A 12,197-nucleotide genomic window follows, 5' to 3' on the forward strand; every position below is an offset into this window, starting at 1 on the left:
CCACGGGCAGCACCGTCACAATGTTATCAATGAAAGACTGATTCAAAGGTTAGAAACCCTGCTGCCTAGTGAGAGACTCAGGGAGCTCAATCTCTTTTGCTTAATGAAGAGAAGGTTACGGGGTGACTCAGTCACAGTCTCTAAGTACCTACATGGGGTGCTGGGGAGGGGCTGCAGGGAGCCAGGGTCTTGCCCACCTCTGATGCCTGCAGTCCCTTTGTGATGTCAGGACCCGCCTGGTCCTGGCTCTTTATGATGCGTCACTGGAACAAACAGCCCCTCAGGCGAGATCCAGCCACAGCAGTAGCAGGGAGTGTAGCGTCTCCACCCCCAGTGCGCGTCCAGACTGTCCTCCCCAGCATGTTTGACGCAGGAGTGGGGATCATGCAGAGCTGGTTCTGTGCCTGCTTTGACAGCTCCTGGGTGTTGTACACCTGCGTCCTTCTGGTCCTGGTCATCTGGGTGGCCATGGCGACACAGCACAGCTTCTCCTGGAGAAGCAGGATGGTAGGAGGACCCCCCCCCCGACCCCCCTTCAGCCATCCTGCGCTTGCCTGGACACAGCCCCATGGAAGGGAGGGCGGGTGGGTAGGAGCGCCCAAGGCCCCCTGTTCTGACCAGGCCCCGTTGGGCTGGTGGGGCACATCTGCAGCGAGAGACAGGGCCACAGACAGAGCTCGTGGCTCCATTCATTGGTTGTTCCTTACTGCCCCGACCACCAGCTAGTGCTAGAAATGCCAGGGCTCTCCCTCGTGGTCCCAGGCTTCATGGCACTAAGCCAGCTCTGGCCAGTTATTTCCCTATGCTGGGGGAAGCTGAACAAACCCTCCCAGCTCCCTCCCAAAGCCACAAGCTTTCCTGGGTCCCTAGCCTCCCAGCCGGCCAGGGAGAGGGCAGGCAAGAGGTGGGGGGACAAAGGGGGAATCCAGGATGGATCTTTGTACAGCCATTGGATTTGGTCAGTTGGGGATCCTGCCTCGGGTCCCAGATCAGTTGGGGAGCTGGGCTCGCAGGTGGGAACCAGGGGAGACGGGGAGAGAAGAGGAAGCCAGAGCACATTGCGAAGCCCAAGGGCCTGGTCCTCATTCGACTCATAACACCGGGGGAAGAAATCACCCCCCGCAAGGGTCAGACCCAGGGCCCACGGACAGTAAAGGAGGAACCTGCTGCCCCTCCCCTCAGGTTACTCTGCGGCTGACACCATTTCGGCTCCAGGCAGTGTGCCCAGCCGGCTACAGTGTCTGTGTTTGTCACCCAGCTCCCCAAAACAACCAGGCGTTGAACGGCTCAGCCGGCCCCAGCCCCAGACCTAATGTCCCAGCACACGGCCCTGCCTGGGCTTCCTGGTGCCGGGGTTCCCAGAGCCTCGGGGGGCGATGCGGCAGCTCCTACAGCTTCGGTTTCTTGAACAGACTGTAATCCGCAGCTCAGCTGGTGCCAGAATGGGGCAGCCTGGAATTCAAGGGGCTGAGGGAGTGCCAGGGGCAGCCTGGTGCCCAGGCAATAGAAAGGGGAGCCCAGGGAAGACCCTCCAGCCTGTGTTCCCTGGCGTATGACCATGGCCTGTGGGGGATAGGGGGCAGTGGTGAGCCAGGGACCCCTTGGCATGTGGTTGGAGAGGGAAGCCCAGGTTATCTGGCTGGGAGGCTGCAGAAAGAGGCCACTCCGGCTCTGTGGCTGCCCCTACCCAGAGCTAGGGGGTGATTCCCAGCTGGCATGGGGTTCTCACACTAGCTCTCACTGACTGGTGGCACGGGCAACCGGAGCCGTGGCACAGGCTAGCTGCCCCCGTCCGTACCCATGGCAGCCAGACGGGTCTGTCCTAGCCTGTGCTGCTGCTGTGCGCGAAACCACGCTTACATCTCTGGGTTTAGCGTGCTAGCTGGAGGGGATGTAGCATGAATCTGTCTGTGTGAGCTGGGAATCACCCTGCCAGCTCCAGGGGCAGATGGGGCCCATGCATGTGGGTCCGGGGGCAGCAGAACATCCCAGACAATTGGGGTAAGCTGGCTCCAGTGGGGCGCGGCTGCAGAGGCTGTGGGCACAGCCTGGCCTTTCTCCCAGGGCCCTGCTGTGACTCTGGTGTGGCGATGACCCGATGTCGAGGGGTGGGGGACCCAGGATTGTTCCAATGACACTTGGGTGAGGAGTCTGAAGTTCTCCAGCTGCAGGAAGTGCAGGGAAGCGTGGGCACCCCTGGCACTGGGCTGGGCTGGGCGGGAGGCTGGCACTGCATGGCCTCAGTCTGGGTACCATGTAACTCTGCCGCTTCCTTGGCTCCCGCAGGCTCTTCTGGTCAGCAGGCTCCGGCGGAGGGGGATGGAGGACGAGGGAGAAGGTAAGGCCCTGCCTCACGCTCCCTGATGGCTCCCTGGCTCAGAATCCCAGGGCTTCTCCCAAGCCCTCCACTCTGGCCATGGGGTCCCACACGAGGCCCCTCAGACTTGGCCTGCCCCTGGGGATGGGAGCGGGAGCCAAGGCGCTGCCTGGAGCTGGGATAAGCTGACATGCTGCTAACGAACCATCGTCTGGAGGCTTTGCAGTGATGGAGGCAAACACCCCATTGTCTGTCCCCTCTGGCACATTGTCCCCATGTCCTCCAGGGCTTTGTGCAGGCTAATGGTGAGCATCGGGGGGGGGCAAGAGGGGGGGAGCTACCTGCCCTTCCAGAACAGGGCAGCTTTGCCGGCAGGAGGCACTGCCCAGCAGATCTTGTCTTTATTTCAGCCCGTCTGCTCTGTCTTGGATAGGGGTGTAGCCCCCTGGCACTCCGTTGCTGTGCATCATACCAGGGCTTGCAAGGCCAAGGCTGCTAGGTGCTGCCAGCCCCTGACATTTGCCAGAGAGATTTCCTGGGATCCCGCACACTGGCGAGACCCATTTCTGCAGGATGGGGCACTGTCAAGGTTATTTGCACCAGGACCATGTGCCATCCGGGTTTCTGGTACTGGGACAGCGCACCAGCCAGATTCACAGCCCTGGCACGATGCCCGGGCCGGGTTCATGGCGCTGGGACTTCACCGTGGCCAGGTTCACAGCACTGGCAGTGTTTGAGAGGGGGCGCGGCGTGGTGCTGGTGGAGTGTTTCATCGGGCTCCGGGCTCTCACAAGCTCAGCATGCCTGGTTCTGGAGCAGCAGCGCAGAGTGGCCTGGGGCCAGGGCACTGGAATGAGAGGGTCGGGGGGCCATGCCCTCTGACTTTTGACTGGCTGTAAGGGCGAGCAACAGGAGGCAGGGTGTGCAGAGAAGAAAGAGCAAGCAGGGGGCAGGCTCTTGGAGGGAAGCAGTGGCGGAGGAGCGGGGCTTGGTGTCGGGGCGAGGCCTCAGGGGGAATGGGTCACAGGCGGGCGGGGAACTGGGAGGAGGAGTGGCATGGGGCAGGGCCTCGGGGTTAGGAGCAGTGCAGGAAAGGGGATTCGGGGTTGGGGCGGTACAGGTGGGTGGGGTCACAGTTCGGGTGCCCGTGGCCCCCACTACGTTCAGGCCCCATCTCTCCTCAGAAGCCCTCTCTGCGGTTCTGTTTTAGGTGCAAAGAAGCAACGGGTGAAGCAGCCGCGTGACCGGCTGTGCCGGGACCACCCACACCACGCTCGCCAAGCTGCCAGGCGCAGCTCCATCCGCCAGCTGCTGTGTGACAACTCGGACTGTGCCCTGTGCAACGAGGTGGCCCGGCAAGCCGAGCAGCTGGTATACGCCGACAGGGCCAGCGTGTGGGTCCCTGCCGGGCCAGGGTCACCTCCTACTCCCACCTCCTGCTCCAAAGGGAGGAACCTGCTTGGTAGATCCATGTGGAGAGGCCTGGATGTGCTACAGGTCCTCCCACCGGCACAGGGCCCCTTCCAGCCCAGCAAGACCCGTTCCCCTCCCGAGCGCCAGGCAGGCAGCCGGAAAACGGCGCGCCGCCTGCTGAGGGAGGATGAGGAGGGGCTGTCCCACCCACAGCAGGCCAAAGGCTCCTCCACAGAGCAGGACGAATGTCTCTTCTGCTCCTCTCTCTGGGATGAGACTCTCCTTCGCGGGCAAGAGCAGGCCCAGAGCTCCTCTTCTCTCCAGCACGAGCCGCCCCTACTCGCTTGGGAGCTGAGAACTGGATCAAGCCAGCACGAGCCATTTCTTCCCAGGCATGAGGAGTACCCCGGCCCCACTCCTGTCCAGCACAAGCCCTTCCCTCCAAGCCAAGCGGAACATGGCTGGGTCGGGAGTTTCCTGCGCAGAGGCAGAGCAAAGAGCCCCCAGGCCGCTCCCCAGAGGCAGGCGCATCGCCCCGATTGGGTGCCATTTCTGGCCAAGTCCCCAGGCGGGACCAGGATGTCAGGGCGGGAGGCCAAACGGCAGCGAGACCGAGAAAGCACAGCACCCAGGGCCACGGGGGAAGCTCCGATGTCTCTGGCTGGGAGACCCCTGGCGCGGGTCAGCCCTGGAGCCCTGCGTGTGCCCGGCAGGCTCAAATTCGCTGAAGTGGAGACCCCCTTCCTCCAGCGTGACGTCAGGGCGAGTCTCGAGCGGCACGTCCAGGTGAAGAGGCTGCAGCACACCCTGGGGCTGTCCTGCACCCTGCAAAGCGCGTTGAAGATCTTCATGCCCCCAGCACCAAAACCCATCGCACGCAGACCCTCGGGGGCAGGCAGGGTGGTGATGATGCCACAGGCCCTGCCCTTCCTGAGCGTCGGCTCCAGGACAGAGCTGGAGCGGCATCTGCAAAGGATGGTGCATCTGAAGAGATGGGGGCTGCCCAGGAGGATCCAGGAGTCCTTGAGGCTGCTGATGCCAGCCACACCTCCACACCCCCGGCTCGGCCCCCTGCCGTCTGGGAGATGGGCTTCAAGGGGGCCAGGCCCAGTGACAAGGGCAGCCCAGACACCCGGCCTCAGAGCTAGAGCCCCAGCCCAGGCCTCCCAGGGCCCCGCCAGAGCATCCAAATCCGCGCCCAGCTCGCACTGCTGCAGAGACACCCGGGAGCTGCAGGGGCACATTGCCAGGAAGGGCTTGGAAATCAGACTAGGCGTGCTGCCCGCCGTGCTGAGGAGCTCTCAGAAAATGGCTGCCCTGGGGCGTAGAGACCTGCTCCTGCCTAAACTGATCCCCCCTGGCTGCAAGGCCCCCCTGGCCCACCACCGGCTCTGCCCCCTGCTCAGCTGCAAGGCAGGCAGCGTGGAGCTCAACGTGAGGCACAAGCACATCCAGTACCTCTGGGCTCTCCCCACCCTGTACGCAGAGTCCCTGGCCAAGATGGTGCCCTGCCCACCCATGCCACCCGCCCCCCTGCTGCACCTGGGTGTGGCCATCGAGTTCTGCCCCCTGGAGACCCCCTTCGTGGCCCCCGAGGGCCGGGAGCTGCTGGAGAGGCATGTCCTGAGAAAGCGGCTGCAGCACGAATGGGGCCTGCCGGGCCTGGTGCGGCGATCGCTAAGGTGTTTCATGCCACCCCCACCCACGCGCCCCGGGCCCAAGGGGAGCGACCAGCAGGCAGCCATGGAGCTCCATGTCAGCAGCGGGGCCCCTCCCATCCCTCTGGCCACCAAGAGGGAGCTGGAAGCCCACATCCGGCGGAGGGTAGCCGAGAGGAGGTGGGGGCTCCCCAGGAGGGTGCAGGAGTCCCTGCGGGGCTTCATGCCCCCCACGACCACAGCTCCGGGGACACATCCAGACACGCAAGGCAGAAGGGCCAGCCAGCCGCTCAGGGGGCTGTCAGCAAGAAGGGCTCCAAGAGAATCACCCTCCAGGGCGGCACCCGTGGGCCCCACAGCGGTGGCTGTCTCCTTAGCCGGGCTCCTGGGAACTGCATGGCGCCAGCAGCTCACCCGGGACACGTGCCACCAGCTGCTGGAGAGACATGTGACCAGGAAAAACATAGAGATCCGTCTGGGCCTGATCCCCCGCAGGGCCCAACACTCACAGGAAGCCGCCCGCCGGGTGGGAAAGCTCCCCTTGCCCCGGCTGATTCGGCCGGGCCAGAGATCCCTGGAGCTGCGGCCCCGGGAGCTGCTCTTCCTGGAGCAGGCGGCCTCGGATCACCTGGAGCTCAACCTTCTCCACAAGCACCTGAGCTTCAGGTGGGGGCTGCCCACGCTCTACCGACAGTCCCTGGCCAAGCTGTTCCACGCAGGCCCCTCGCCCGCCCCGCCGCCCTCCAGCTCCCGCGCAGCTGGGACCGAGTTCACAGAGCAGGAGCTGCCCTTCCTCCCACCGGGAGCCCGGGAGGAGCTGGAGCTGCACGTTAGGAAGAAGAGGCTGCAGCACGAGTGGGGGCTGCCTCTCATAGTCCAGAAATCCATGCGGGGCCTGATGGCGGCTGCCCCCCACCCTGGCCAGCCCAAGGCCCCTCCGCCAGCCGACGGGGACGTGGCCGTTCTCCAGCCCGAGCTGTCCTTCCTCAGTGAGGGCAGCAGACAAGAGCTGGAGCTCAGCCTCCGCAAGAGACTCATGCACCGGCGCTGGGGGCTTCCCAGGAGGATCCAGGAGTCGGTGTGGCTGCTCCAGCCTGCCGCAGCCCCTGCGGAGTTCAGGCCTCGCAGCCATACAGAAAAGGATTCAGAGGGGCCTTTCCTGCTGCCCTGGCACAAGAGCACTGTGCACCTGGAGCAGGGCGTGGGGAAAGCCAGGAGAGTTGTCACTGCTCCCCACCCGCGGCTCAGCCTGGAACGTGACGCTCAGGAGCGGCTGCAGATCCACGTGGCAAAGAAATATGTGGAGACCCGGCTGGACGCTGTCCCCGCTGCAGTGAGACGCTCTTGGCAAAGGCTGCATCTCGTGTCCCGGCTGCCCCTCCCCAAGCTGATCCCTGCTGGGGACAGGGCCCCGAAAGCCAGGAGCCCCCTGCTGCCCTTCGTGCACCCGGAGGACGTCTGCCACCTAGAGCTGAATGTGCAGCACAAACATCTCACGGCCCTGTGGGGCTTGGGCACTCTCTACACCCAGTCCCTCAGCAGGATGGTCCCCAGGGCGCCCCCTGGGCCGGTTCCACCCCGTGAGACTGAAGTCGAGTTCTGGGCGCGGGAGGCTCTGTTCCTGGGCCCGGAGGCCAGAGAGGCCCTGGAGCTGCACGTCAGGAAGAAGAGGCTGCAGCACGAATGGGGCTTCCCCGCACTCATCGAACGATCACTCAGAGCCTTTGTGCCGGAGCCCCCGCTGCCGGGGCCGACCGCAGCCCGCCAACGCGCCGAGCTGCACATCCTTGTCCTGGGGCAGGAGCCTTCGCTCATGGACGGGGACACGAGAGGCCGCCTGGAGCGTCACCTCCGGAAGATGATGCTGCAGCGGAGGTGGGGCCTTCCCTGGAGGATCCAGGAGTCCTTGCGGCTGTTTGCTGCTTTTGCCCCGCCGGCTGTCCCGCAGCTTCCTGGGGCCGGTGGAGAAAGGGGCGTCGGGCAAAGCCGGCTGGGGCCCAGCCAGCCAGACGTCCCCACAGGGAGCCGCTTGGCAGGAGACAGCAGATCCCATGGCCTTGCTGCTGAGCGGAGGGATGAGCTCCTGCGGCACCTCGCGAGGAACTGCCTAGAGATCAGGCTGGGGGTGAGGCCGGCCGTGGTGAAGAGATCCCAGACAGCGGCCAGGGAGGGGGAGAGGATACGACTCCCCAGGCTGATCTGCGCAGGCCAGAAGCTCCCCAAGCCCAGGGCCGGCTCCCTGCTCTGCCTGCCGCCCACGGCTGTGAATACACTAGACATGAATGTGAGACACAAGCAGCTGGTGCATTTCTGGGGGCTGCCCACGCTGCAGGCGGCGTCTCTGCGGAGGATGATGCCAAAGACTCCGGCTGTGCCACTGGGGAGTGCAGCGGGGAGGGCCTGGACGCAGATGGGCCTGGCTGGGCGCGTGGGGGCTGAGGAGCTGGAGAGGAACGGCTACAAGGAGCCGCCTCTGGTCATGGGGCCACCTCTGATCACAGCCAAGGCCAGGGACTGTCTAGAGAGCCACATCCTGAGAAAGAATCTCCAGCACGAGTGGGGCTTACCGCGGGTGGTGCTGAGATCCCTGGGCGCGTTCACACCCCCACCACCTGGGAGGGGCCTCCCGAGGCGGGTCCAGGCCCCAGCCAGCGAAAGCGTCACCACGGGCAGCATGCTCTTCCTGCACATGGAAACCAGGGAGCGCCTGGAGTCACACATGAGGAAACTGGCCCTGGAGCGGAGATGGGGCCTGCCCAAGAGGATCCTGGAGTCCTTAAGGATGTTCCTGCCGCCTGCCCCACCAGGAGCAGAGCCCAGAGGCCAAACCCAGCCCCTGCTCCATGTCTTCCCTACACTCCCCCAAGGTCCTACAGCCCTCTCCACGGGGCAATCGGAAGAGCTCCAGCCAGACCCCGGGGAGCCCCTCACCCACCGGTCCCAGCACTGGCTTGAAATGGGGGTAAAGGAGGGCAAAGCCAGCTGCCCTGAGGCAGTGTCCCAACACACCCTGGGGAGCAGCAGCAGGAGAAGCCAGGAGACCTCCCAGACGAGCAATGGGGAAGGGCCCCCCAGCTCCCCACGCCACTTCCCGGAGGACAAGGCAGAGCTGAAATCCACCCTGGACTTTCCCAGGAAGAAGGTGCTGGGAATTTCCCACAGGGCCCAGGAGTCCCAGGGACGGGCCTTGCGCCCAGTGGCCCATGAGCCCCACCCACAGCAGAGAGAGCAGAGCTCTGAGGAAAGTCCCGGGCAGTGGAGGACCCACGATGGTGAAGGAGCTCCGCGGATGGCGGGGACCAGCAGGCGCTCCCGGAGCTCGTCTGTGGAGACAGCTATTTGGAATGAGAAGAGGATCTTGCGGGAGCTGGAATCCAGCTTCAGGAGAATAGCCCAGAGCCGCGGCCGCCATGGCCCAGGGGGCAAGCAGTCTCTGTCTCGGAAAATCGTGGGCCACCTGGAAATGGACCATTGCACATGCTTGGACTGCCCGTGCTGCAAGATCGAGGTGTGGGATGGCGCCCGCTCTCCGGGGGCCAGCTCTCCTGGGTGGCAGACACATCGTATCCATGCAAGGGGGTCAGCAACTCTCCTAGGAGATGCGGCAGCTCCAAGCCCTCTGCATGCTGAGCCCGGATGGCAGGGGCAGGGCACTCCCAGCGTGGCAAAATATGAACCACCTGCCTCCTCTCTGTCGTCTCTGGAGGGCAGCGAGTCCAGGGCCTCTGACTGGTCTGTGGGAGAAAGCTCTCGCGCAGCCTCTCGCCCAGCACCCGAGGGGCCCACACTGGCACGGGTGCATCTTGCTTCTCCGCGAGCCGCAGCACACCGGCTGGACATCCACCTGGCGCAGAAGGCCCTGGGCTCCTTCATCCTGCCGCCCTGCGTCATACGCTCCCGGGCCATCTATGCCGACATGGCAGCTGAGTGGCTGAGAGCCGCTGCCCAGGAACACAGGCGGGAAATGAACATCCGGCTGCAGCGCAGGAGGGGCCGGAAAAGCCAGATGGGAGGGCCCCATCAGGAAGCCCTGGGAGAAAGAGCCTGCCCCGCGGGCACAGGAGAGCCGGGATTCCCGACAGCTGGCTCCTTGGGCCAGAGACTGATCAGAGAGTCCCAGAGCCAGGCAAACCAGTACCTGTGTGAGACATGCCATGGCCTCTTCACCACCGGTGAGGAGGGACTCAGCCCCCAGCCCTGGCCTGCCGAGGGGGCTGGGAAGTCAGACGTGGCGAGGACTCGGCTAGAGACTCACGTGCACTCGAGGGGCAGGAAGACGTCAGATGATGACTGCAGAGGGGAGCAAGGTGCATCCTACCAGCGGTCTCGGGATCTGAGCCATGCAGCTGGTGCCCCCCCGTACGAAGGTCCCGCTGGTGCTGAGGATGGAGAGGAAGCGGGGGGCCAGACGTGGGCCCCACCAGCACATCACCCCCGGCTAGTAACCAGAGACAATGTGGGAGACAAAGGTTCGTCCGCAGCCTCCAATGAGCTTGTGGGCTCCCTGTCCAGCAGCCAGTGGCCAGCCAGCCCCTCGGAGCAGCGCCCGCGGTCTGAAGAGGGGCTGTCCCAGTTCAGCACCGAGGGCGAGTGGGAGATGGTCGGGGACTGGGACAGCGAGGCCGTGGCAGCCTGGGACATGGAGGGGGAAGGCAGCCTGGGGTGGAAGGAGAGGAGGGACACTGAGGGGCGACGCGGCATGAGAGAGATGCCGGCGGAGGGGACAGGCCCCAGGGCTGGAACCAACATGAGGCAGACAGAGGCCCTGGTGCTGACTGAGGCACCGCCCGGGGCTGAACAGCCGCCCCGTGCACCTCCAGGGAGAGGGGCTGAGTCACCGTCCATCCCCTGCAAGGGGAAGGGCTCCACCTTCAGGGGGATCATGCTGGGCTTCCTCAAACGCGTCACCTCCAGGGCATCAGTGGAGAAGAGAGGGCAGGTCGACAGGTCGGTGGCTGCACCACACGGAGCCCTGCCACCCCCTCAGAAACTCGCCCCATCCCCCAAGAGCGTGACCTTCAATGCCAACGTTCATGTGCGGGCAGAGGTCAGGAGATGCCAGCTGTGTTCCAGCGCGGAGGAGATGGACGGTGCTGGGAGAAAGGAGCCAGCTGCAGCCGCTCGGACCAGGGGGCTGCCAGGGAATGGTGCTCCCCAGGGATCTGGGGCGGCCTTCCCCGATGCCAGGCGAGGGGACAGCATGACCAGGGGAGAAGAACCTTCTCCAGAGGAAACAGGGCCCTCAGCAGAGTATGGTGGATACCAAGAACAGGTGACCCTGAAAGTGACCGAATGCAGGGAGGGGAAAGTGCATGACCCCAGTGGGACGCCGGCTGCGTCAGTGGGACCTTCCGCCCCATGGCCACCACCCCCAGCCTGCCCCGCTGCCAGGGACGCCAGAACAACCGGCAGTCACAAGGGAGAAGGAGGCAAAGGAGTCTCACAGTCTGGCTCAGCAGCCCTGGGCTCCAACCAGCCGTCTCCCAGGGAGTCCTCCAGAACAAAGCTCAGAGAGCAGCGGGGTCGGGGACTCAGTCCTTCTCACCCACGGGGCCGCTCCAGGAGCCGGGTGGAAGGCCCGTGGTGCAGCGGCAGGGCCAGAGGACCGGACAGCGAGGGGATCCAGGCCCGCAGCAGAGAGTGGAGGTCCAGCAGCAGGGGGAGGCCCACCAGCAGAAGAACAAGGTCCAGAAGCAGAGAAGAGGAATCCCTGGTGGGAGAGGGAGTCCAGGATCGGCAGGGCACACACAGGAGGCCAGATAAGGCCAGGTCACACGGGGTGGCCACAGCAGCCAATGGAGTGGAAGGAAATGCCACCGAGGACACATCCGGGACAGTAGGAGCGTCTAACCTGGAGCACCGTGGGCACCGGGCCAGGCTGGAAACTGAGCTTCTGCAGCCAGGGTCACGTCCTGGCAAGAGCACAGGCCATGTGTGCTGGTTCCACCAGCATCGTGCTCACGCCCACCTTCGCCACGTACACGACAGAACGCCAGCGCTGCGCGGAGAGAACCTGTGTGCCCTGCGGGAGAGGATGCAGGCCCGGCGGAGGAAGCTGTCCCCGTCACTCAACAGCGCCGCCTCCGAAGAGGAGAGCCGCCTCCGGGCCTTGGACGAAAGTTAGGGTTGGGTCTTGCAGGTGGCTAATAAATCTCTATTTTGTGTGCAATCTGCAGGAGTGATCTGGGGCCCGACACAGCAGCACGGGGGAGGGCAGGGTCTAGTGGCTGGCACTACTGTTGCCAGGTGTCCAGTTTTTGACAGGAAGGCCTGGGCGAAAAGGTACCATGGTGGCTCCAGTCAGCACCACTGACCAGGCCGTTAAAAGTCCACTTGGCAGCACAATGGGGCTAAGGCAGGTTTCCTGCCTGCCGTGGCTTCACCTGGCACCCAGAAGTAGCGGTATGTCCCCCTTCCAGTTCCTACGCATAGGGGCAGCCAGGAGGCTCCGCACGCTGCCTCCACCCCAAGCGCCAGCTTCACAGAACCATTGGCCGTGGTTCCCGGCCAATGGAAGCTGCGGGGGTGGCGTCTGCAGACAGGGCAGCGTGCAGAGCCCCCTGGCCGTGCCTCTGGGTAGGAGTCGGAGGGAGAACATGCCACTGCTTTTAGGAGCTGTCTGAAGTAAGTGCTGCCTAGATCCTTCACCCTGACCCCCTCCTGCGCCCCAACCCCTGTCCCAGCTCTGACCCACTCCCACCCCTCAAACCCCTCATCCCCATCCTCACCCCAAAGCCTGCACTCCCAGCTGAAGTCCTCACCCCCTCCCACACTCCAACCTCCAGAGCCAGCCCAGTGAAATGAACGAG

General features: G+C 64.5%; 1 protein-coding gene across 1 annotated transcript; it reads left to right on the forward strand.

Moving 5' to 3' along the window:
• Positions 1-289: 289 nt before the first annotated feature.
• On the forward strand, positions 290-11,512 carry LOC123354594. The gene is made up of 3 exons (XM_044996741.1): positions 290-507; positions 2,287-2,338; positions 3,528-11,512. The coding sequence occupies exons 1-3, from the start codon at positions 361-363 to the stop codon at positions 11,510-11,512; spliced, it is 8,184 nt and encodes a 2,727-aa protein (XP_044852676.1). The 5' UTR covers positions 290-360.
• The last annotated feature ends 685 nt before the right edge of the window (positions 11,513-12,197 follow it).

The sequence above is a fragment of the Mauremys mutica genome, chromosome 1 (genome assembly GCF_020497125.1).
Source record: "Mauremys mutica isolate MM-2020 ecotype Southern chromosome 1, ASM2049712v1, whole genome shotgun sequence".
NCBI lineage: Eukaryota > Metazoa > Chordata > Testudines > Geoemydidae > Mauremys > Mauremys mutica.

What these genes read in the sequence shown, in the direction of transcription:
- LOC123354594 (XM_044996741.1), top strand. Translation starts at nt 361, where the DNA reads ATGTTTGACGCAGGAGTGGGGATCATGCAGAGCTGGTTCTGTGCCTGC. An exon ending in TCTCCTGGAGAAGCAGGATG is followed by an intron (nt 508 to 2,286) that starts GTAGGAGGACCC and finishes TGGCTCCCGCAG; the next exon opens with GCTCTTCTGGTCAGCAGGCT. An exon ending in GATGGAGGACGAGGGAGAAG is followed by an intron (nt 2,339 to 3,527) that starts GTAAGGCCCTGC and finishes GTTCTGTTTTAG; the next exon opens with GTGCAAAGAAGCAACGGGTG.